Here is a 27,505-nt window from a genome sequence, read left to right on the forward strand (position 1 = left end):
GGGATACATGGACCCTGATGTTTATAGCAGCATTATCAACAATAGCCAAATTATGGAAAGAGCCCAAGTGTCCCTCGATTGATGAATTGATAAAGAAGAGGTGGTATATATATAATGGAATATTTCTCAGCCATCAAAAAGAATGAAATCTTGCCATCTGAACAACATGGATGGAGCTAGAAAGTATTACACTAAGCGAAGTAAGTCAGAGAAAGACAAATACCATATGATTTCACTCATCTGTGGAATTTAAGAAACAAAACAGATGAACATAGGGGAAGAAAAACAAAAAGAGAGGGAGGCATACCATAAGAGACTTAACTATAGAGAACAAACTGAGGGTTGCCTGAGGAAGGTGGGTGGGGGATGGGCTAGATGGGTGATAGGCATTAAGGAGGGCACTTGTGATGAGCAGAGTGTTGTATGTAAGTGTTTACTCACTAAATTCTACACCTGAAACTAATATTACACTATATGTTAACTAACTGGAATTTAATAAAAAAAAAATTTAAAAATAAAACACCACATTTTGAATTGAACCAATTTAAATGTGAATCACTTCTGCTCCTGAGTGACCTTCAGCAAAACACTAAAATTTTCTGAATTGAATTCTCTTGTCTGTAAACTGGTCTTACTGCTTGCATATATGGCAGTTGTGAGGATTAGGTTAGGGGATACACAGGAAAATCCCAGAGAGTTCACTCCATTCGTGTTAATTTATCTTCCATGTTCGAGATAGTTGATACCTCACTCTGCAAGTTGGATTAGACTAAAAGTATTTCATTAAGTCACATTTTTTTACATTCCTTAATCAGGATGCTAATAGTGTGTCACAGTTTAATTGGCAACACTTTTTCTTTCTCAGGACTGCATAAAATATAGATTATCTTTAATACTTGATTACATCTTACATTTGATGATATTTGGCGAGATGTTTTCAAACATAGTTTTTGAAATATACTCTAGGGAATAACTTCCTTTCTATGAAGACGTGGTCCACAAGGTGATTATACCACGTACCCTGCTTTTATCAATAGTTGTGAGAAGGAATGCCACTGGGTTAGAAAAACAGATTTAAGGGGCACCTGACTGGCTCAGTCAGTAGAGCATGGGACTCTTTGATCTTGAGGTTGTGGGTTTGAGCCCAACACTGGGCTTAGATATTACTTAAAAATAAAAATATTTGAATACCTCTGGCAAAGAGTGGAACCACAGGAGAGGGATAGCTAATACTGTTTCATGCTTTTAATCAGGTGAACTTGCTGCCAGTTTTCTGTGTTCAGAATTTTTCTCATGCTATTATTGATCACTACTCCACAATGGAAATTGATGATAAAATATTTTTGCTTTATAATGCATTTGAGTTTGTGGAGAAGATCAGCAACAGCTGCTTTGATTTGACAGTACATAATAATTATTAAAGTGGATCAATGAAACTTCCATTTACTTCAGTACATTAAATAAAAGAAGTCTGTGGATCAGAACTGCCTGAGAACCATTCTTTCTGGCAAAGCAATTTACATTTTCAGAGTATCTGTTGCTTAGGTTTGAATGGAGAATTAAGTCTTGGCTGTGGCTCATTTCTATCATGTGACCTTAGGCAAGTCATTTGACCCAATTCTTAGCTTCTTTATTTGTAAAGCAAGGATAACAGTTCCAAAAATAATACTTCCTTGTCCTTTCTACTGCTGGCCTGTGGGAATTTGGGGAAATGTTGATGAAATCACTCAGGAAATGAAATATACTCTCTGTGACAAGGAGCCATGTGGTAGAGCAGAGAGCACAACTGGCCAATAGGCTAATCAAATTCTACTGGGGATGCTATTCTTTTCTCACTGGCTAACCTTTTAAAAGACATGTTGAAATGAACTTCTTGATTTTGTTCTCCACTTATATATAAATCTTGAATCATTAGATAAGTGGCTCAATTCTGAAATGACAATGAAAGTCTTTAAACTCTGTCTTGGTATACTCATTCGAGGTTTTACAAATCCTCAGTCTTCTCTGAGTCGATCATGGGAGTGTAGAGCTGTGCTACCCTCACAAAGTGTAAGGTTAATTGTGTATCCTCCTGAGCATATCAAGGTCCCAGTCATGGCCTTGGTATCAACTTTCGGATGACTTCTTCCAAGGATACAATTCTAAAGATGTCCCTCAAGATTCCTGTTCTCACTAAGAAGCCTCACGATTTAGGGGCGCCTGGGTGGCCTAGTCGGTTGAGCGTCTGCCTTCGGCTCAGGTCATGATCCCAGGGTTCTGGGACTGAACCCCACGTGAGGCTCCCTGCTCAGTGGGGAGTCTGCTTCTCCCTCTCCCTTTGCCCCTACACCCTGCTTGTGCTCTCTCTCACTCTTTCTCTCTCTTAAATAAATAAATAAAATATTAAAAAAAAAATTCCTGTTCTCTTATTCTTCAGTCAAACACTAGTCTAGGTTCTGCTGTGAAGGGATTTTGTAGACGGAATTAAGGTTACTAATTAGCTGACCTTAAAAGATTATCCAAGATTAGCTGGGCAGACCCGATATAATCACATGAGTCCTTAATGGCAGAAAAGGAAAGCAGATGAGATGTGGCAGAAGGGGAGTCAGAGGCATTGGAAGCATGAGAATGACTTGATTGGACATTGCAGGGTTTGAAGATGGAGGGGCCATGAGCCAGGGAAGGTGGGCGGCCTCTACAAGTTGAGAGCTACTCTCTGTTGACAACCAGCCAGGAAATGAGGACCTCAGTCCTACAACTGCCTGGAACTGATTTCTGCCGACAACTGGGATGAGCTTGGTAGCAGATCTTTCTCCAGAACCTCTATAAGGAATGCAGGATGGCTGACACCTTGATTTTGGCCTTATTGGATTCTGGCCATATTACCCAGCCACGCCCACTGGACTTCTGATCTATAAAACTGTAAGATAATGGGTGCTGTTTAAGCAGTTAAATTTGTGGTAGTTTGTTATGGTAGCAACAGAAAACAAATATACCATCCATCCATACCCATCTATTCAGCAAATGTCACTGAGCTCAAGAACTGCCAGGAACTAACGATAAAGCTAACAATAAAGCAGTGACAAAGAAACAAAAGTCCTTGCCTTCATGGAATTTACATTCTAGTAACCATACTGAGATTTGAAAAAAGACCCCAGCTTTTGGCTCATTGCTATTTACTCCCGTAGGCCCAGTAGATTAGAGAAAGGCTGGGTCTGCTGGGCTGCCTGGTGATGGAGAAGGCACCAGATGCTCTCCTGTCCTCCATGGCCTGTATCCTATGTACTTGCGGGGGCTCTCAAATCCAGTTGGTTGGTAACTTCAGGACTCAATCTCAAATGCTCTTTGGTTGGGTTTGTAAATACAATATACATATCATACTGTAGTCCTTAGCAAGGATTTAGCAAAAATTATACACAATGGCCCTCCTAGCAAAGATTCAGCAAAAATGGCTCATACAAATTCTAAGAGACAGCTGGAAACAATATTTGGTGGCTAGAGTTAACAATACTGTGTTGTGTATTTGAAAACTGCTGAGGGAGTAGATCTTAAAAGTTTTCATCACAAGGGGAGAAAAGGTAATTATGTGAGGTGATGGATGTTAACTGAACTTCTTGTGGTAATTATTTAGCAATATATACCAAATCATTATGTTGTATACCTTATACTTATGCATGTCATATGTCAATTATATCTCAATAAAACTAAAAAAGACAAAAACCAAACCAAACAAAAACAAAACAAAACCCAAACCCCCCTCCCAAAAAATAGTGTTTGGAGTTTGCCCACATAGGGAAGTCTTCTCAGGATCTTCCCAGGAATGGATAGTGTGTGTAGCTAGGGATGAGAAAGCTGACATTCCTATTCTTCTGCAAGAAGGAAATGGTAATGGCCAGTAATTTGAAACTTTGTTCTATTTCTTCATTGTTTCATTGGCTAAGATAATGCACTAAGTCTAAGCACCCTCCTCTTGCCATCTGAGCAGTCTCAACAAGTCCACCATCGCATCTGGATTTCATTCTTCCAGATTCATGCCCTGACCTCAGGGTCAAGGTATTGAAGAATGCAGAAGAAGGTGGGGGTGTAAGGTCGTAAGGAACTGAAAGCTGGCTTGTTTCTTCAGGGTCCTGGAAATCCCCTCCACTCTCCAGGTCTCCTGCGGAGGTATGTGTTGATTCAGGCACATGGGGTAAGGCTGTGAGGAAGTCTTTGGTGGATTTGAGAAATGAAAAATTGGCTGCATGCGGCATGCTTTCCATCTCTAAGGATTTTTAGGAGGCTTTGCTATGTTGGCATATGGTAAGCACTTAGTAATTTTTTTTCTTCAATGAGTCAATCAAAATGTACTATGTGGTCTTCTCTTTGGCATCGCCCAAATAGCTGGTAAAAACCACATTGCTCTCTATGGCTTTTTGAGCTAGCCTGGTGCATTTGTTTTCCTGGAGGGAGTGAGACCAGCCTTAAGGTGAGGGCAAGAAGGCCCAGTACTCCAGGGCGTTAACAGAAAGCGTGGCAGGTGTATAAATAAAGGTGGGCATGTCGGCAGGTTTTGATGGACCTGGCATCACACGCTAAATATTCTACTACTTCTCATTGAATATCATCATTCTATACTTACAGAATTTTAAGAAACCTTGAAAGGATATCATATATTCCACTGCTTCTGGACAGACCTACATCTCAGCCATCTGATTAGGTGGTTGTTTACCATATTTATAATAAATAAACACACCCACATACAAAAGTGTATCATATTCATTGATTTCTGTTAGAAGAAATACAAACCCCTCAAAACCCTTTATGTGTATAAATAAATATCCAACTTAGCTAAAGGTAAAACAAAGCTTAAAAGATTAGCTTTTTAGTTTAGTTAGTTTTAGGTTTTAGTTTTTAAGATAAATGCAGGGCTTATTTGGGGGAGGCAGAAGCAGGGTTGTAACAGGTATGCAAACTCTCAAAGTCACTGAATGGAGAGTCATTTTCTGCTAACTACCATCTCAAAATGGATATAAATAGGCTCACAGAAAGCTCAGTTACATGTACTGTATTTAAAGGGGGAAAAAGGTAAATTGATCTTGGAAGGATCCGAATAGAACTTAGTCATAACAACATTGCCATCATTACTTTTTTTTTTTTATTACTTGAACATTAATTCAGGATGCACATGAGAATATAATACAGAAAGCAGGCAAGCAAAGAAATATCAATACTATTTGCAGTTTTTCTAAGGAAATATGTCCATTATATTTTCCAGTCCTTTTTCATTGATGGTTAAGCTTATGCTGAGCTATATACATTCCATCGTGTCAACGTGAAAAATATAGATTTTTGAGGAAGACAATAAGAACAGAAAGCTGATTTCACACTAAGTGGAAAATTCCTCCTACAAAAGGGTTTGTGTTTGGCTCAAGTAAGCCCAAACCGTGCGACAGGGAGCTGACACGGGGCTCCTGACTGTGGACCCGCACAGGCACCTGCTCAGCAGCACGCCTGTGGGAGTTTCGGGGACCAGTTCCCCAGCTGGACGCAGGAAGGCTTCTGACGAGAGCCCGTATGTGGTGAGAAGACAATGAAGAGACTTCTTTGAAGGGTGTGACCTCTGTGCTCTGCTTCCAATCCCACCTGGCTGGTAGAACCACCTGAAGAGCCCTGAACGTGTTCCCAAGCAGTGGGACAAAATGAAGTCTTGGGGCTTTGTCATGGCTGAGAACCCAATGGAGCCTGGACAGCAGGACTGAGAGCCTGGGCTTGCACTCCCAGGGTTTTCAGTGCCCAGGATGGGCAAGTACATTTTTCCCATGGGAGGGAGGGCTTCTGGGGGTCATTTCCACCCTGTGTGACGGGGCTTCCTAGAAGAACAGAGGAATTCTGGGCACAAGAAGCTGAGGTGAGTGCAGGAGACTCACCCTCGCTGAGGGAGGAGGCAGGCTCAGGGCGAAGGAAGGAGAACCTCCAGGATGGAGAGCGACTGCCCAGGGCAAGGATCACTGAAGATCTGTCAGCCATGTTTCCCAGGAGACAATCAGCCTTACCGCCTCCAGGCACAGAGAGTAAGTGTCTGCCAGCTCAGGTTAGCATTAGCTGCAAGAACTGTCCCTCTCCTCACCATCAGTGTGCCCCACCCTGACAATGTAGGGGACACAACCTCAGTAGACAAGGTTGTCAGGGGATGACAACACATGAGGCAGAGAAATGGAGGGGACGGTCCAGTGCACGCCTGTGTTCCACAAGCTTCCAGCACAGAACAGATCCGAGCTGGGGGAGGGGAGAACACCTGAGGGCAAGTCAAGTTCAGAGTTTTGATCAATCTGTTCAAGAGGTGATTCTAAGTACTGGAGTTGTGTGACACCAAGTGCCTTTGATCTTCTGAGCGAGTAGAACAATTAAGGCCTCTGTTAAGCTTTATGTAGTCAAGGAAAGACTCCCCCGCTGAACAAAGCTTATTTTTTGTCTCCAAGTCCCTTTTAAACTTGCCTTTTAATTATGTCATGAATAGTGACTATTCAACATAACAATTATACTGGTGACATGCTTATTTTCTCTGCAATGTCCACATAGAGACCTCTAAAAAGTCATTTGTTGGTGCTCATGAAAGATTTGCATATAAAGGAAAATGAGAACGAGATCTTAATTATCTACAAATCCATAGATGATATTTTAGGTGACTTAAAAAGTACAAATTATGATCTGGCCCGATACAGGAGCCTCCTTAAATTAAAGCTTTAGAAATCACTATGTGCTTTCTTGCCTACATTAAGTAAAACTTTCTGTTGCAAAAATAGAAAAGAACACGGTTTTCTCTTGGGCGAATATTTGCATGCTTGCTCATTTGGGGCCCATCTTGAGCTTTTAAATACATTAAAGCATATTATACAGATTTTCTAGGCATATCTTAAAGGCCTTAGCTGAATCAGTGGAAATCTCCTATTCAGAAATGTGCCAGTTTCCAGCCTGCGGTGGAGATGTACTGGCCAAAGACTGGGAACCAGCTGGAATCAAATCATTCTGTATGTTGATCCATTTTGGAGTACCTCATGGGTGGGTGTTAGGGGGACAAAACACAAATTTCACACATGGTTTGGCAGACAGGTTGAGCCAATAGCCAGTTGTCCCCACCCTCTCCCTGCCTCTGGGTCCTCCCAGCCAGGCTAGTTGAAGAGATAGACACAGGAAACAGAATTTACACAGCAGGAGAGACATTAGCAAGCCCTAGGGGAGAGAGACCAATTCCTTCTGCTGGTCACAGCAAGATCAGAGAAGGTTCTAGAAGATGCGATGTTTGAGTTCACTTCTGGAGAAAAAACAAGTGCTATCTCCTGAGAGTCCCTGGACTGGGATTAGGGTGGTCACTCAAGGTCAAGACCATGGGTGTAGGACACATGGTCCATTTCGGCAAGCAGGCAGTGGGGCATAGATGGCCAGCACCCGTCTCAAGCCATCCTTTCCATAAAACATCAGCCCTGTTGCAGCAGTTCAGAGATGATTAATGGGGTTTACTTATGCAGGTCGTTTTAGATAACACCAAGTTTGCCATTAATCTGGGACTATCGTGATGCGCCTGGGCCACGAATGTGTCTACAATTCGGTGTTCTTCGGACACTCCGACCCATTGAGGTGAAGTTACCCAGGGAGCTAGAGGGAGGTGCTGTGGTAAAAACTAGAACGATGTAGCTAACGCAGGTGAACCTGGGACGCCCAGGATGCAACTCAGACACTGAGATTCAGAAAGATTCACACAGAGAAACTACAGATTACAAACTGAAAGCAGTGTCTGTTCTGGAAAAAGGCTGGGATCTCAATAGTCCATTAGGGCGGGCCACTTTTGGGAAACGTCTAGATTAGGCCTCTTGAATAGATAAATATTTCAACCCTCTCCTGAAATGATGTGAGGAAACCAGAGAATCCAGAGAAGGAGCCAGAATCATCTAACAGGAGGAGGAAGGGTGGAACAGAGGGAGTCTCCCTCCGATTCTCTTCTAAAAAGAAATTCTAATCGATTTCTCTTGTTTTTCTTGGAAGGACCCGAAACCACAGCTTTCCCTACAACCCGTGACATTTACCTACCGCCTGCTAATTTGCAAAGCAACTTCGCTCATGTTCTACCCTCCCTTCCCCTCATCTTCATGCCATTGACACCGCTCCAAAGTGAGCCCCCCTGCAGCTCCCTGCAGGTCAGCGAGCTCTCTCTAGTTATCCAAACAAATTGCTTTCCTAATTAAGGAGATGGAGGCCCAGAGTAGTTACATAACCCATCAAAGGTCACACAGCTGGTTAACCTCAAGCCAGAGTTCAAACCTGGGAAACATGATGCCAGAGCCTTTGCTCTTAAAGACTGTCCCCCATTTCTTGTTTTTCCACACATTGTTCTACCTGTCCTTGTCCACAAGGTGAACCCCAACTTACTGGTCCAAACCCCATTCAAGCACACAGTGGCTGACCCCCTTGCCCAGCTGGTTGGATGGAGACAAGAACAGGTGCAGGTGATGCAGTCCCCTACCCTGAGTGGGTCCCCAGGGCCCTCTGGAAGGCTGGTGGCAGCAGCCCCCTTGGGGGATTCTTGGGTACCCAGGGCAGCGCCCCAAGCTGAGGAAGCATTTGCTTCCCCTCTTTGCTTAGTTTGCAGCATCACTGAAGGGAAACAAAATCAATTCTTTGCCATCCCCTCTGCTCATGCTCACCTAGATTCCTTTCCTTTCCTAATTCAGCAAACCCATCCTGCTGAAAGGAAAATGAGTAGAACTTGCTGTTGTGGAAAGTAGGAGTCTGCCTTCAGTTATGTCAACGTGAGAGAGTGAAAGGCACACCAAACCTCTAGTTTTACTTATCAAGGACGGGATTTTATCTCCACGCATCCCGGGGGAGAGTTATCCAAGTCTGTCCCGGGTTGAACAGTGTCATCCCAAATTCACATCCTTTCTGGAACCTCCAATTGTGGCCTTACTTGGAAATAGGGTCCTTGTGATGTGTTTCGTTGAGATGAGGTCATCCTGGGGGTAGGCTGGGTCCTTCACCCAATCCTTACAAGGACTGGTGTGCTTTTCCGAAGAGAAGAGATGCAGAGACAGACACAGGGAAAAGTGTCATGTGCAGACAGAGGCAGGGATTGGAGTGGTGCGTCTCCAGGCCAAGGACTGCCAGGCGCACCAGGAGCGAGGAGACACGCATGGTGTGGGTTCTTCCCTAGAGACTTGGTGAGCGTGGCCTACTGACCCCAGAACCATGAGACAATTACTTTCTGTTGTTGAAGCCTCCCTGTGTACGGAAATGTCTTACAGTAGCCCTAAGAAACTAATACACAGCCATCGGAACTGGATTCTGACTTCCTTGGTCATCACCCTGCTGGCTCATGTGTTTCTAGATACAGATAGACAACTTGGAGAATAATTTTTCCCTCTTGGCAGATGCAACCAGGGAGTTCTACAGAGAACAGATTACAGAGGCAATTTCTAATACGTGCTTCCCCCAATATGGACTTTTTTTTCCCTTACAAGTGAATTGGGTTTGAAAAACTTGAATGAAGCAGTCTGAGTGAAGAGGAAATGGATTCAGTAAGCGTTTGTAGATTTCCAAATGGTAAGGCCATCTTACAGGCTGACCACGTGTGGGGGGCCTCAGCAAGTCTTGACTTTTCTCAGGATGCTCTGTCCCCCGGGGTTGTTCTCAGATTACTGCAGAGTCATCAGTGTTTGCAGATCTGTGGGTCCTCCCTCCCCACCCCCCGAGATTTTGGAAGCTGAGCTTATAAAGAACACTTGGAAGAAGAGACCTTGGTCTTGGAGAAATTAAGATTGAGAGGGAAGGCAAGTTTTATATAATTATTCAAAGGCCTGCTATTTGGGAACGGGATCTGACACTGTTTTGTGTGGTTCAGATGAGACAGGTAAATCAGACAGAATGTTAGCCATAGGTTTCAATTTAGTGTAGGGCATGCCTTTCTTTCTGGAAGGAGAATGGGTTACCTCATGAAATAGTGAAGCTACTTATTTAGGACAGGACTGAATAAACAAGTAGTGGTCAGGCAGACTGGGTTAGGGTAGGAATCCCACACAAACACCTGCGAACCACCTAATTCTTCTAGGTGTGCCATAGTCTGCATAGGAGAAAGAACACCCAACATGATTGTTTGGACCTGTGGAACTTCTGATGGGCTATGAGAGCTGAGTAAATTGGAGACAGGTGCAGACCTGCTATGTATCCACCAGCTTTGTTATGATCCTAGGATTCTCCTTTGGGCAACTAGTAAAATCTGAGCGAAAGAAGAACTCAGAAGAGATGAGAGAGACACATGTTCATTCTGAATCTACCATTCAGGAATGGAGGTGGTATTTCTAATATGTTCCTTAATAAACTTAGGACACTCACGTGCCTTCACATCCAATAAACCTAATGATTTCAAAGAAACTTTGAAGTAAATGTCTAAAATATAAGTCATCCTCAAAATTGGACAGAATCCCATGGGGAATAAACCTTAATTCCAAAATTAAATTTAAGGCTCTGTGAAATAACCTTTATACAAGTCAATTACAAGACAAAAAACTAAAGACTTTTTTGGTACACAATCAGCTCCCAAAAGTTCATCAACATTTTAAAGGACCATTGAGAATAGGTCCTTTTAGAAACATCTGGGAAAATTTGAATCAGGTTGACTGAGAACACCTAGGTTTTCATTAGAAGTGTTTTAAATGACTACCAGTGGAAAACAATTGTTTCTAGCTTTTTCAAACTACTTAAACTTCAGGGTCAAAGACTTGGTACAAATACTCTGAAATTTTACAAATTTAATGCATTCTCCTATCTATATGTTTTAATGTGTCTGAACTTGAATTGCAGTTTTTAAATCCCTGTTTCATAGACTTTTATTAGTCTCTAGTGGCATACATCCTAGAACTATCCTAGGAAAACTTACATACAAGGGGCCATGTTTGATTTCCACATCCACATAAACAAACGTTATTTCATTACTCTATTTTCATATGTTCCAAGACATAAACTTATGGTGCTATTAGAATTGCTGATGCCTGGAGTCTCTGAGCTATTTTAGGACTACTGGTGCAGTTGGAAACAAAGGAACCAAAATTAGGATTGCCTCCAGAAAACAGGGTGATTGGAGAGCTCTAATCTGCCGGCAGAGTCCCATATTTTAGCTATAAATGTTTTAATGCCATTTATTGTTTTATGCTTCTCAAATGCAATACACTGCACCATTAATTTTGTAGTTTCATCTCTGGAAGCTATAAATTGAACATTCCTATTGTCTTAATTTTCTGTAACTTTTAATAACATTTGTGAAAGGATACAGGAAAGAAGAAATTGCTATTGTAGAAATTCTTCCTTCTCTTTCACCCCAAAGCAGTGACTGGAAAGACCACATGGTTTAGATATCCAAAATTCATTGTTTAGAATTAAGGAAAATAATCTCAAACTTAGATACTACTTCGTATCTTCCAAAGAGGATAGTGAGCCAGGTGTCCCTTGTTGGTCACACTCGGGCTTCTCTTTTTAAAATATGACTTTCTCCAAAACATCAGTCACATATTCCAGCTTAAAGATTATGCCAGGAAGAGATGGGCTTGAAAACCAGTTATCTTTGAATAAATCCCAGAGTCCTTAACTTATTTGGTCACTTTATCTGTAGTGTCATTTGCAAATATCTTCTCCCATTCTGTGGGTTGTCTCTTTTGTGGACGGTTTCCTTTGCTGTGCAGAAGCTTTTTATCTTGATGAAGTCCCAAAAGTTCATTTTTGCTTTTGTTTCACTAGCCTTTGGAGATGTATCTTGAAAGAAGTTGCTGTAGCCGATGTCAAAGAGGTTACTGCCTTTGTTCTCCTCTAGGATTTTGATGGATTCCTGTCTCACATTGAGGTCTTTCATCCATTTTGAGTTTATCTTTGTGTATGGTGTTAGAGAATGGTCGAGTTTCATTCTCCTGCATGTGGCTGTCCAATTTTCCCAGCACCATTTATTGAAGAGACTGTCTTTTTTCCATTGCATATTTTTTCCTGCTTTGTCGAAGATTATTTGATCATAGAGTTGAGGGTCCATATCTGGGCTCTCTATTCTGTTCCATTGGTCTATATGTCTGTTTTTGTGTGAGTACCATGCTGTCTTGGTGATCACTGCTTTGTAATATAGCTTGAAATCGGGCAACGTGATGCCCCCAGCTTTGTTTTTCTTTTTCAACATTTCCTTGGCGATTCGGGGTCTTTAGGGCTAGTATCCAAGATCTACAAAGAACTTCTCAAACTCAATACCCAAAAAACAAATAAGTCAAAAAATGGGCAGAAGACATGAACAGACACTTCTCCTAAGAAGACATACAAATGGCTAACAGACACATGAAAAAATGTTCATCATCATTAGCCATCAGGGAAATTCAAATCAAAACCACATTGAGATATCACCTTATACCAGTTAGAATGGCAAAAATTGACAAGGCAAGAAACAACAAATATTGGAGAGGTTGTGGAGAAAGGGGAACCCTCTTACGCTGTTGATGGGAATGCAAGTTGGCACAGCCACTTTGGAAAACAGTGTGGAGGTGCCTCAAAAAATTAAAAATAGAGCTACCCTATGACCTAGAAATTGCACTACTGGGTATTTACCCCAAAGACACAGATGTAGTGAAAAGAAGGGCCATATTCACCCCAATGTTCATAGCAGCAATGTCCGCAATAGCCAAACTGTGGAAAGAGCCGAGATGCCCTTCAACAGATGAATGGATAAAGAAGATGTGGTCCATACATACAATGGAATATTACTCAGCCGTCAGAAAGGATGAATACCCAACTTTTACATCAACATGGATGGGACTGGAGGAGATTATGCTAAGTGAAATAAGTCAAGCAGAGAAAGTCAATTATCATATGGTTTCACTTATTTGTGGAACATAAGGAATAGCATGGAGGACATTAGGAGAAGGAAGGGAAAAATGAAGGGGGGTGGGAATCAGAGGGATAGATGAACCATGAGACACTATGGACTCTGAGAAACAAACTGAGGATTTTAGAGGGGAGGGGGTGGGGAATGGGTTAGCCTGGTGATGGGTATTAAAGAGGGCACGTACTGCATGGAGCACTGGGTGTTATACACAAACAATGAATTGTGGATCACTACATCAAACACTAATGATGTACTGTACAGTGACTAACATAACATAATAAGATTAAATTAAAAAAAAAAAACTTATTTGGTCACCCACCTGGCATATGGCAATCAGAGGCAAGATGAATCCTTTGAGGCAAAGGGATCACCCCCGCTTGAAAACCAGGAATCCGTACCCCATTCATAGGCTCACAGAAGGGCTAAAGGGATGAGTTACCCAACAGGGGGCCCAATACACTCAATCATCTATTCATATTGTGATATAATAATTTATATAGTATTGCAATATCTGTATATAATATCATAATATTATATGTATATAATATTGTACACGTATATCATGTTGTATGATAAAGATGGCTGTCTCATTTAACACCCAGTCAAGGCCAGGCTGTACACGAAGAACTTATGGACACATTATCTTGAATTGTCACATCAACCATACAAAAAGGATGCTCTTCTATGTTGTATAGATGATTTAGAAGAATTTAAAAGCAATGTAAGCTCAGAGAAGCTACATGATTTGCATCTGACTCTAGATGTTCCACCACTCCACATTACAACTTTCATCTTAGACTTCTGTTGTTTATATAACTTTTAAAATTTAGCCTAATTAAACCCTGTAAAAAATATTATGCATAAAGAATAACACAAAGCCACTCTTACTCTCCAGACAGGAATAATCTCGTGGGGCTTGCTATAAGTTTGACTACCTATAGCAGTGTAGATCGGGGCATAGGTCGGGACTGCCGATGCTACCCACTCCTGCCTGCCCCCTCTTTGGTTCCCTTTGGTCCTCCGGGAAGACTCCAAGTCCAAGGCCCCTCGGAGTCTGTGCCTGCTTCCTCAGCCCCACTGCTCATTTCCAACAGAGTCCATTTGACATTAAAATAGGACAGAAATTGCAGGAAAGGAGCAGGCAGTGGAATGAAGCTAAAGCTTGCACGTGGAGGGAACACGGACAGAGGACAAGGTCATTACGTTTGAAGGATTATTCTCTCATTCTTTCTTTCTGGCACTTATCTTTGGTCTCATTCTAAACAAATATTTTGTGGTGGGGCTTGAAAGAAATAGGTTTCAACCTGAATTTAACAGGACATTGATTTGTGTGAAAGTTAAGCAGGGAAAAGAGGAAACCTAGAAACGTGTGGAATTGTTTTAAATACACTGAAATTAAGGATGAGTTCTTTCGAATGTTACATGCTATACATTTCTAATACAATTTTCTTTATAAATATAACTGGTACTAAAGACATCTGCTTAGATAAAGTAAGTATATATGGTCTGTGACTATGACTACCTATAATTACAAAACAGGATTTATTAAACTGCTATTAAAGTTAATTATTTCTATACTAAAAATACTACTAAAATTGGAAATCCTGTGTGATATGTTTCTTCTGGTAGAATTGGATCTATGGAAACATAGCCACTTTGGAGAATAGTTTTAAGTTTTATAGCTAGAATGCTCCAATTTTGTAATATGACCCTCTGGAAATCCAGCTTACTGCATTCTGGCGTTGTACTGACAGGTTTCTAAGATAAGTAGAAAATGAAGCTGAAGCTAGTATTTTTCCCCCTCAAATGTCAGAAAGATATTAAGCAGAAAAATAGTTGAATGTAGAATTCCTCGTGCATGCATTTCGAAATGTTCCAAAATAATTAACCTTGTTTGGAACCAGTTAAGGCTAGGGTATAAATTATAAATTCGCACATTGATAAAATCTAAACAGGGATATATTCCTAAAGCCAATTTCTTCTTTTGTTAAGCATGTGAAGATCTGTGAGTTAAAGGATTAAATCAAAAGTATGAGAAAGGTGTAAAAACCAACTGCTTTTGTTTAATAATCTAGTGATTTCTCTCTCTGTGGTGGCTGAACTTACTCTTCTTTACAGGTTTCCTTGAGGATGAGGGAGATTCTAATTGTCTTTTGAACATCGCTGGTTTTCTTCTTTTATACAGTACAGAATGATGCTTAGATTCAAGCTGCAGATTCTACTGTGGGACACCAAAAGCCCAGGGTGGGAGGAGCCACCGGCTCTTACTCAAGTGAGGGAGGGGAGACGTGTGCTCGAGCTCATGGTCCATGACGGCCAAGCACAGAAGCACATGCTTATATACGAGAGGAGTTCCAGAGAGACAGTTTTTACGATGAAAACACGGACATAGCAATACCACAGTTACCATAGGTTTCCGTGAGGATTATTCAGAGACCCTTACTAATCACACACTTGAAAAACGTTAGCTACAACTGAGACTTTCTGGGGGTGGCTGTTCTTTGATTTTTCCAGGTTTTAAGTAACTCCCTCTCTGTCATCTCTCTATCTCTGTCCTCTTTCTCTCTGCCATCTCTACGTCTCTCTCCAGTTAACTGGAGGCTAGATACGATGGGCGAACTTAGGGCTTCTTTAATGAACCATAACTGAACGGTGTGCACGCACAGAGTCATTCTATAATCCCATGGATATTCGATGCTGCTATACAGTAAAAACAGGAAGTCTGAATAAAAAAAATACTCGAATAAGTATTTTCCATAAAGTAGAAATGCTGTTACTAAAGCTGTAAGTTTATTAGATCATAGGAGATGCACTTACTAACACCCAGCTTTTTAGTTTCCTGAAACTTGTCTCAAAGTCCCCATTAAGTCTTCTGCCATTCAGGTATTTTGGAATGGATATTAACTCACTCCATTATGAGCATTCTTAAGCTTCCATAACTCCAGGTGAAATCCTTTTTACTAAATATATTTAATATTCAGTATATAAGTAGGTCCTACTATTGAACGACAGCTAAAGACTTTCTGAGGGTTCCATGATTTCCTGAGTAGTCTGCCTGATTCACCAGACTTTTAATAGCAATTTATGAATAATATAAAAAACAGTGATTCCAAACAAAGGAGTTGTATGTGGCAGGAACACTCAGTTTTTTTGTTTGATTTTTTTTTCTTGTATGTACATGAGCAGATCATGTCACAAAATTTTCATGCAGTGTTCCACTAGATTGCTAACTTATTTACATGACTGCCAGGAATTAATTTCAAATGTTGATTTAACGCTGGGCATATGAGAAGTATGGAAATTTAAAGTCAGCAACATAAAAGAAAATTAGAATCCCATCTTTTCAAGAGGAATAAAAGGAAAATCACACTCCCAATGAACAAATATACATCCACTGCCTGCCAGAGATCACCACAACTTGCTAGTACCTTTGTTAGGGTAAAGCAGATTCAACTGAGCTCACCAGTGTTTCCAAAGCTTATAGAATAATTAAAACAAATAAATGCATCAGCACCCATATATTTATAATCAGCACTCACCATCAACTAAAGAGCTACAAATTATCGATTTTTCTTTTTTTAGAAATGAGAGAACATAGATTAAAACTCCCCAAGCCATATTTTAATAATATTGCTTTAAAAATTCATCTTAAACCAATTAATAAGACTGCAATTTTAACAGAAACTCTCTAAAGGTAGAATTACTACCAAGAGAAAGGACAAACTCAAAACCTACTAATGTATTCAAAAGACTATTAAAAAAAACTTTACAATTTAATTATTAGAAGATTATAGAACTGCTTCAGCGCTTCTGTACTGAGTAAGTAAGCTGTACGTGTGAGGAGTAATAAATGAAATTGTTAATTTTACTGTTTCTCTGGGGAGTAGCAGGGGAAGAGTGGGAGTTATGCTATTTAGATCTCCAAATGGATCTTGGTTTATAAGCAATAATAAATCTTAAATGTGTTGCTAATTAACTCCACTTCAAACCACTCCCTTTTTTTAGGGCTTAAAAGACACTTGACTCCTGGGATCACTCACCATTCATATTCTTAAAGATGTTCAGGATGGGGAGGATTTGCCGGTAATAGGGCACCAAAGCTTCACCCACCATCTCAGCTGACACAACCAGATGCTGGAGGACTTTAAGGGTGACGCAGATGACCTGTCGGTTTCGAAGGTTCAAGGCATCTTCAAGGTAGGACAAGGAACAAACCGAAAATAAGAAGCATTAATCCCTACAATGGTAAGGTGAAGTCCACTTGTAGAACACTTAACTGAACTGTATGAGGTTAGCTGGATGAACCTTTATTACTATAGTTTTGAATGATGCCCGGTAGCCTTTAATGTTATAAACAAGATCTTGTTTGTTAATTATTTGTTCTTCCAGTTTGTGCCCATCCCTCACCAACCCTAAGAAAGCCGCTCATCGTCCTTCACAGAAGAGGCTGGTGATGGACAAGATCCGTTAGCGTCGTTGGGGTAAAAGGGCCCCATGACGGCCGACAGACAAATTTCTATGCAACAGTCCTTTCCAGTTAACAACCTATGTGATCCTTAAAACCATTACCATGAAACAAACATTTATTTGGGAAGGGAGAACTGGGTGTGGTGTGTGTGAGAAGAAACTACAGGCTGTAACAAACACCGACGTTCACTTCTTGGTAGAAGTGAACATGAAGCGACTATATTTAGACTCTCAAGAACGCAGGAAAGAAAAGCAACAGTTTTAAAGCTCAAAACTTCAGAAGGAACCAACAGTAAATAAGAGACCCAAAGAATGCAAAATGGTTTTAAAGAACAATTCTAAATGCACAGTAACAAGCTACACTAGAGAGATTGGATGGAAACAGTAAGTTACCTGGTTGTCCCCCCACTTGCTGGGTCTGGAAGGTACCATTTGTTCCAGTGGGGAAAGCAGAGGACTAGGGATCAGAATGCTGGTAATTGGATGTATGAACTTGCCAACTCCCCTACGTGGTCTCAGTTTCCCCAATCACGGGAATGTATTATTTATTTTCTAAAATGACTAAAAGTTCCAAGACTTAAATAGAAGGGCTATATAAGGCATGTATCATAGAACGTCAGAGGTGGTGACAAACTGATGCCCCCAGACTATTCCAAAAGAAAGTCAAAGGCTCTTATTTCTAAGATGTTCCATCTTCTAAAGAAAAGATTGGCTATGATTAATCTATGTGTCATTTATGGAAGGACAAAAGGAGGCAGGCTACCAAAAGGGATGACACCATGGTCAATATATGTGATGTAGTCCTGACATTATTCTTGAACTGTAGCTCACATTTCTAATAGCCGGGATCTTCTAGCACCTCAAATTCAGTGTGTTCCAAAGATAAGTTTCCTCCATAAACTTTATATTTTTCCTACATTCCCCATATTAGCAATGATACAACCAGATTCCCAGCCTCCCAGGGTCAAAAGTGTTGAGTATCTCATATATTTATTGAATACTCTACTGAAAGTGAAAACCAGAATGGTTGTATGGGTACAGAATCGTGAGCGTATCAGTTGTTCATCCTTGCATGACTGACTGGCAATTGCAGCTCATTGCCACCTCCCAGCATCATGAGAAAATATTCTATCGCATATCACTAGCCTAGAAAGAAATTCAAAATTCAAAGTTCAGTTTCTACTGAATGCATTTGGCTTTCACACCATCTTGAAGTTGAAAAATCCTAAATCAAACAATTTTAAGTTGAGGACCGTCTGTAAACACAAATGTGGTGAATGGAGATGGCTCAGCTTTATCTCCGGGAACCAATCTAAACATAACTATGGAATTTCAATTGTATGATGGCTCATTACCACAGAATTTAGACACACTGCAGGCCATACCCTATTCTGAAAACAACTAGAAATAGAAGGCTATGATTTAGCCTAAAAGTTGTAGTAATAAGATACTCAAAAGCAAAGTGCCCGAGGGAAGATGGAAAGGGCGAAGGGCAGGCATAGGATCTCACAGACAGAAGTGGGGGCTCTTTTTCTGGTTTTGTCCAATCCAAAATGTTTTGTTTTTTCAGGTAACCAAGTACTGAACCCTGCATCCTGACCCAGCTCAGTTTAACAAAAGAGAACTTGGGAACCAGCAGAAATGTTGCTATGAGGATTATGGGCAGTAAACACTCTTTCAAAAAGTCTACCAATGAAGCTAAACATGTTCAGGGTCCAGAACTGCATAGAGCTGTGTGATAGTTTATGCACTAGTACCCATGTATAGTGAACAAATACTACAAATTTGAAATATTCATAAGAAAGATAGGGTATTTAAACAGCAAATCTAAAGGGGCATCCAGCCCAGTGGATAGAGTAAAGAAGGCTCCTAGACACAGGGACAGACTCGAGGGATGAGTAGCGGTTATTTAGGTGAAGAGTATTCCAGGAGAGGGAACAGCATGCTAGAGGCTGTCTCCTCTTAGATAGAAAGGGTCCTCCTACAAGGTTGACTCCAGCTCATAGGGATAAAGTTCTGCTTAGCAGTGTGGGAACAAAACTCCAGATAGCATAGAAACAGTTTTCTAAATAGTTTTATCATTGTGTAGAGCCCATCTGACAATTGCAGGAAAGATTTTCGTAGCCATAATGGCTATAGAATACTGGCTTTCTCACGGTTTTCTTCTTTTAGAATATGCATACCAATGCTTGCATTAAGCCTAGAATATGCTCATTTACTACCAATGTTAGAGTTCGCCATATAGAATATATTGATTATGGAGTAAAGTTTTTATATCTATGAGTAATAATAACATCAAACTTTTGTTGATTAGGTTTATGCCTGTCTGTATAGATAATTGATCACATGGAAATAAACTAATAATCTCTCTCACCATGGATGGTAATAACAGCTATCAGGAAATAATTATTTCATTTTACTGCAAACTTGATTGAATTAACATGTTTGTGATAAATGTTATTGGATTGACAATGACTGACAAGTAAGATGTGTAAACCATTACTCTTAATGGCATCTAAAATGGAACTCTGAGTCTCCTAAATGACCAGGGAATAGATCTAAAACCTCTGCACTCACTGTGAAATAAAGCCAGGGTATGCACTGTAAAAGCCCCTGAACATCATCCAAGAGGGATTTTTTTTTATGTTGCCCCTTTCCACTTCAGTTCCTCTATTTTTCTTCCTCATTCTTGAGGAATTAAGATATACCATTAAGTTGGAAGTCTTTTTGTTCTTACCATCCCAATGGAATTAAATAAAAGGCTTTTTTTTTTGGAAACAAAGTTCTTTTCCTTTGAAAAAGTATGTTAACAGATATAAAGAATATGATTCTGTAGCTTGAAAGAGCAGAAATGTGTTTATTCTTGTCTTGATAGGCCTGAAAGCTATTGTCAACACATAAGTGAGGACTTTGAACTCAAGATTTAAGATTTTGAAAAGGGTCTGACATGAGATATCTACTGACATTATAGATCAGCCAGTGGAACCTTTCTATTCAGAAAAATTGGATTTCTATTGTACTGCTTACTTCCTTCAAGTATAATCAACAAGATAGAGCTTCCAGATATATAGAAATTGCTGACGAATAAGGAAAAAAAATAATTTTAAGTCAAAGTGGTAAAACTTATTCATCTTAGATGGTTATAAGTTACATGTATGATTTTTCTCAAGCATAAAATCCATTATTGCTGTAATTTTTGCAAAGTGTGAACATTTTCTACTATTAGATATGATTCACTACCGGGGAATCAGGAAAAATGGAAATATTTCTACTTCTTTTAAAACTGGAAACACCAAACAAAATGCAAAAGCAGACAATAAAGTCTAAAAAATATTTTTGACATATGCTATAAATGTTAATATCCTTGATATACAAATAGCTGTCACAAACCAATAAGATTGAGTTTGCTAATTTAAAAATGGGCAAGGACATTATATGTTAATAATAAAAAGGAGTATAAAGTTAAAAACAATGGGCAAGGAATATGAATAGATAATATACAAATTAATAAAATAATTAATACTCCAGAATGTTCAGCTTCATTAGTAATCAAAATAATACTACTTTATAATTTTGAATATCATTTAACAAAAAGTTTTTGAAAATTTAATACTCAGTGTGGACACAGGTTTGGGAAGAGAGGCACTCTCATAGATACCGTATTATAAACCATCACGATCTTTCTATAGCAGTATAGTAGTCCCCCCCACCCCTTACCCATGGGGGATCTGTTCCACGACCCCCAGTAAATGCTTGTAATACCAGATAGTGCCAAAGCCTATATAGGCCATGTTTTTTCCTATACACACACTCTTATCATAAAGTTTAATTTATAAATTAGGTACAATAAGAAATTAGCAATTATAACTAATAGAGCAATTATAATAATATACTGTAATAAAAGTTACGTGAATGTGGTCTCTCTCCCTCTCTACCTTACTGTACCATACTCACCCTTCTTGTGGTGTGGAGAGAGGGCAAAATGCCTATGTGATGAGATAAAGTGAGAGGAATGATGTAGGAATTGTGACATAACATTAGGCTAGTACTGACCTTCTGACATATGCCAGAAGGAGGATCATCTGCTTCTGGATTGCAGTTGACCATGGGAAACTGAAACCAAGGAAAGCAAAACCATGGATAAAAGTGTGTGTGTGTGCTGGGGCTGGCGGGGCGGGGGGGCGGGGCCCACTGTATGTGTATAGTATTTGACCCAGCTATTTCGCTTCTGGGCATTTAGTCTAAGGAAGTATGCACCTGTGCAGAAAGAGTCATAGGGAAGGATGTGATAGATAATATTTATAATTAGAAACAATCTAAATGTTCCAAAAACAATGGATTAAGTAAAATCAGGTATACCTATATAATGGAAAATTACAAAGTTACCAAAGTCATCTAATAGAAAAATATTTTTTAAAAAATAGGAAAATGTTTATAAGATACAGGTGAGGAAAAAAGTAGGTTATAAAGCTATGATCTCATTTTGTAGAATAGAATGTAAACAGAAATTTATATACTCAGCCGCTAACAGTAGAGACTATCTTTTCTGTAGGCATACGTACACATAGGATTTTATTCCATTAAAAAAACATACTTTTTTATACTGCTTAAAAAATATTCAGCATATTTACCTAAAAATATTCTTCATGATGACTTCGTATATTTTAATTAAGTGGAACGTAGAACTCTCTCCTTATGCGTTCTCAGTATTTTCTTGATTATTCTTAACCATTTATATCTTGAGACAAACTTTAAAATAATTTGGTGAGCTTAAAAAATATGCTTGAGACTGATAAAAATTTTAATAAGTTTAGAGATTATTTGGGGTGAAATTTACATCTTTACTACTGAATCTTTCCATTAGAAACATGTATCTCTTCAATTTTCCTTGTCGTCTTTAACCTCCTCAGGAAAGCTTTACAGTATTTTTCACTTAGATTCTGCATAATTTGTTAGGTTTACTCAAAGGAATTTTATACTTTGATACTATTTGTCTAAGACCATTTTATCCCAATATGCATTCTAAAAATTCTTCATAACACATACATAAAAACATTATTTTTATATATTTATTTACTGGTGAACTTAATTCTTGAGTGAATTCAGTGGGGTTCTAAAAGTAAATATATTATCACAAACATTGCTAAATCGATCTTAACTTTCTAGTATTTATTTTCGGTCATATGTCAGAGGCCAGAATTTCTAAAAGAAAATACAGTATTATAATGCTGAGAGTAGACATTTAAGACTTGGAATCATTCTCATTTATTTATCTTAAATGATTATTATTTTTATTGTATAAAATATGTATAATATAAAATGTCATTTGACCATTTGCTAGTGTGCAATTCTGTGGCATGAATTACATTCACAAAATTGTGCAACCATCACTACTACCTATTTCCAAAACTTTTTCATGACCCAAAACAGCCCCTAGTAACCTCTCATCTACTTGCCTGCTATCTCCAAGAATTTGCCTATTATAGAAATCTTAATGATGTATCTTAAGTATTTTTTTAAAGTTAAAATATTTTATAAATATTTAAGATTGTTTGGTCTAACATATTAGTTGAATTGGATTGCAATGGACATAAATTTTGCTGGTCAAGGGGCGCTAATCATGTAATTCATTAATTTACAAAATATATGAATTCACAATATGTTTTCAAACTAAATGTAGGTTTCAAAATTGTAGAAATTCTTCTCTTCCCAAACAGAATTCAACTGCTAAATAAATGTGATATGGCTGAGTTCTTATATTCTTGGGCAATTAATGCATCAGAGACTTAGCTCAGCTATTATGGGCATCCAGGAAACTTATGATAAAGGCTACAATTTTGTCTTTAATTCATTGTTTTCCAGTAAGTGTTATGTTAACAATAAAAGCATCAATGTTTCTCTCATCCCATGCAGAAAGGAAAAACTATCTTTATACAAAATGCAGATTTTCTTTCTAAGCTTTGTTATTAGAAGTACTTAATTTTTATACTTTCTCAATTGACAAGAATAAATTCTGACTTTAGGACCATAGAACACAACTTAGCATTTGGTGAGTGTTTGGCTTTTCTTTCCCTTAAATGCTTAGCTTTAAAGACTGATACATAATTAATAATTTTTTTAATAAATGAAAGTATTCATTACCAAAATGGTCTCAACAATAGAGTCCCTAGCATGATTGAGGTTATACTCACAACTTTGTAGACATAAAGAAACCTGAATAACAATGTAATCCCAAACACTCCTCACGCTTGTTGTAGCCAAGGTTGGGCCTTTGCAGGCTTTCATACATCCTGAACACCTCTAACAGTAACAAAGAATAAACTTACCCATACTCTGCTTTGTCAGAAAGCATGCAGGGTTTGTCTCTTTGCACCTTGCTCCCCTGTCCCTAGACTGCTGGCTCAGTGCAGCCGGAAGGAGTGGGCCACAGATGGACTGATGACCCAAGCAAGGAGCTGGCCAGCCCTGACTCCATTCTCAGAATAAGACCAAATCACGATCTGCTGTAACAAGCAGGCACTTCTTCTGAGAATTACGGTTACATTTCTTCCTCTGGTGGAGGAAAGGTTTCTAAGTTTGCCCCAGCTTTAAGACAGTGGAAGTAGTCGACCATAAAGAAGGTTATGACACAAAACCGGGAAGCTGAGAGTTGTGGCACTGTTCAGAAGGTAGATGAACATCCATTTCCAAGAAGGAGCCCCCCTTTGAAGAACTGCACACTGCTAAGTTTGGCATCAGTATGTGGTACAATTCTGGAATTGATTATTTAAGCAAGTTATTTGAGAACTCCCAAGAAAATAGTGGTGATTATTACCAGCCAGAGTGAGTTCTCTGGAATGTCAGGCCAAGCTTACTTCACGTATTCTGGTAAGTTTACTCATAAAGGAGATCATAGACAGACTATCAGCAAGGCATCTGGCAAGACCTCCCTTGTAGGCAAGGCACAGAAATGGTTGAGTTAGGCTTTTCTTTCTTTTTTTTTTTTCCTCCTGTGTGAGCAATTGAATCCAAGCAATATGCCTTGATGATTTGGTCCTACTGCAATACCACCAAGGTCGCTACTTGATCTAATCCATTTCCATCTAACATTTTTATTGTAACTTTGATGAGAGTTATAGAATCCAAATCTATTAATTTTTCAATGACCCAAAGTTAGGAAGTCGGCAGAGCTATGACCATGAAGGAACACCAAGAAGGTAAAAATGATAATTTGCTATTATTACCACCTTGACTTGGCACTGTGCTAAACATTCTACTCATGTGATTGGCTAATTCTTACATCATCTCTGGGCAGTAGGTTTTATAATCCCCTGGGAGAAATGACATAATTCATTTGCCAAAACCACACAGCTAGTTAATGGCAGGCTGGGGTCTGGTTTGCATGAGCTCAAGCCCTGTGCTCAGGGTGGTTAGACCCTACTTCCTCCCAACATCTCACCAAGCCCTGGTAGAAATGGAGCCAGACTTGGAACATGTTCAGGAGAAATATTCAGAGCTGGAGATGCAGACTCATCTCCTGAGCTCAAGGAGTTGGACTAATCTGCACAAAATGGTAAAGCCTGTGGTGGAAGCAAGGGCCAGGTCCCTTTCCAGTGGCCACACTAATTCTCAAAAAGGACAGAGAGGTGTGGTCTTTATCATCAGCTACTGAAAGATCACAAGATGGAGGTGACTTCCTGATAAAATGGATATTTTAAGCTATAAGATTGCAGATTCCATTTCCCTCTATAGATATGGGTTCTCATTTGGGAATCTGAATTGGTCAGTATAGGCTAGGTTTGCTGCAGCAATAGATTAACCCTATGGGCTCATTGGCTTCACATGGAAAAGGACCATTTCACATTCATGGTAGATATCCAATTCAGGTTAACACAGGGTGGGGAGAAGAGAGAGTAGGAGGACAGTGCATTGGCTCTGAAAAGCTTAGTTTGGAGGGAACACACACCTCTTCCATTCACAGCCCATTGGCAGAGTTAGTCCCATGCTTCCACAGAACTGCATAACAGAAATGCTGGGGAGCTATTAGATATTTGGTGCTCAGTAAATGTCTCTGACATAGAATTCATGTTATTTGGGGAAACTAACTTCTCCTTTCCCCTAACCAGTACTATGATTGCATGACCTAGGTTAATCCAGTCAGTGTGTTCCATCCCCTTGACCACAGTTCAAGGCTGGGCATGTGCCCCTAGGTGGTATAATAAATTCAGGGGCAATGACACTTTCGCTTTCTTACAGGTATACGTAAGTAAGTAAGCAAGCATGTAGTCCCTGGATCTACTTGGAACATTCAGAGGCCAAGAAGGGAGCCAGCTTTAAGATGATCTTGCATAAAACAAAGCAGAGAGTGACAGTGGTGAGCCACCAGATTAAACCATGCTTGAAATGAGACCCATCTCTGGATTGTTCAGTTATGTCAGTCATCAAGCAAACCTGACAATTTGAATTTTTTTTTTTTTTTTTGGATTTGGTAATCAAAATAATCTTAATACACCTCTTTTCCATATTTTCAGAATTAGGTATTTTCTTTTTAAGTTAAACACCATGACTTTTTTATAGTTATTATTGCTTTAAAAATCATTTAACTGGGCAATTTCAAGGTATATAAGTAAAATTATTAGATCATAAATAAAGAGTAATGCATTTCAGTTGTACTTGTTCCTTCCTAATTAAGTAGAATTCTCAAAACAATTTTTTATATTGTGATATGGATTCTCATGTTTTATCCTTACTTGGTATATTTTTTCCATTGAGTATTCTTTAACAAGAATATCTTGCTTTTTAAAATGTTATTGCTACTTAAATGTTAAGTTTCTTTAGCTGTGTCTGTGCATGTTTATCCTTTATAGCTGGGTGACCTCAACTCATTAGAGCTCTCCTAATGAGGCCACTGTCTTATGTGCTGTCTATTTGTAGATCAGTGATATTTCTGTAATTCTTTAGCAGCTGGAGTCAACTTGGCTCCTAGTAGACCATCTCACAAATGTAGGTTTCTGCTTATAAACAAAAAGAATCACATGAGAGAATGTAAGATGAATAAACAAAAAATTACTCTCACCACTTACATAATTTCTCTTGTAAATAGAAAGCATTATGTCATTATATTCTTTATGCTCTTTGAGATTAGGGATTCTTACAAAATAGTTTTTGTATGATAGACATTATAGTGGCAAGCCCAAATGGCCACTTCACACTTTTGACTACGACACCTATACAGATTTTCATACGGATGACAGTTATGCACCTGATCAAATTAATTTTGCAAGTATTTTGATGAATTGATGATGTACTAGCAAGCCCATTAGATGATGTTGGGAATATATTACTTACTAAGATTATGTTCTAAGTGACACAACAAAGGAAGATATAAAATTCTGTGGGGGAGGGAAAGTGGGGTGGGTAGAGGGCTGGAGTTTAGGATAAGCAGGGAGAGAAGAAAGAGAAGAGGCTTCAAAGAACAATTCCTATTTGAGCTGAGCTTTGAAGGTCCCTTACCATTGAGACCCTGGGGGATGTGAGAGAGGGCATTCTTAAAAGAAAGCAAAGGTACAGAATTAGAAAAGAAATTTTATAGCACATTTAGTTTGGCTATAGCTAACAGGGCACACAAAGGGAAATATAGTTGACCTTTGAACAACACTAACTGCAAGGGTCTACTTATATGCAGATTTTTTCAATCAATACAGTACAGTACCATATTTTCTCTTCCTTATGATTTTCTTAATAACATTTTTCCCTAGCTTACTTTATTATAAGAATATAAAATCCTTAGAGCATACAAAATATGTGTTAATCAAGGGTTTATGCTATCAATAAGACTTCCAGTCAACAGTAGACTATTAGTAGTTAAGTTTTGAGGGAGTCAAAGCTTATACCAAGATTTTCAACTATGCAGGGGGTTGGCACCTCTAAACTCTGCATTGTTCAGGGGTCAACTGTAATAAGAGATAAGGTCAAAAACAATTTGCAGCCAGACATTTAGAAGGAATCCTTGAAGGTCATGCCAAAGAATTTAAAGTAGGCTGAAAGTAAAGAGGAGTCTGTCCTTGAAAGAGGGAAGTGTATCAGTTAAGATTTGTGAATTGAAAGCTTTGTGCCTCTAATAGCTAAGGTATGTGGCCTGGGGCACAAGATAGTAGCAGGAATACTGGCTTGAGATGTCAAAGGTGAGACTTTTGGGAT

At 39.2% G+C, this 27,505-nt stretch overlaps 1 protein-coding gene across 2 annotated transcripts in view; it reads right to left on the bottom strand.

Annotated features, from left to right (window-relative positions):
* PACRG (parkin coregulated) overlaps positions 1-27,505 on the bottom strand; it is a 511,451-nt gene that overhangs the window by 182,444 nt on the left and 301,502 nt on the right. The window contains exon 4 of one of the 2 annotated variants that reach the window (XM_078054490.1): positions 16,900-17,049. The exons of the other annotated variant lie outside the window; for it this stretch is intronic. Coding sequence (XP_077910616.1) covers positions 16,900-17,049 — 150 coding nt within the window. The remainder of the gene's footprint in view (positions 1-16,899; positions 17,050-27,505) is intronic. 2 annotated transcript variants of the gene reach the window in all.

This window comes from Halichoerus grypus, chromosome 9 (assembly GCF_964656455.1).
Source record: "Halichoerus grypus chromosome 9, mHalGry1.hap1.1, whole genome shotgun sequence".
NCBI lineage: Eukaryota > Metazoa > Chordata > Mammalia > Carnivora > Phocidae > Halichoerus > Halichoerus grypus.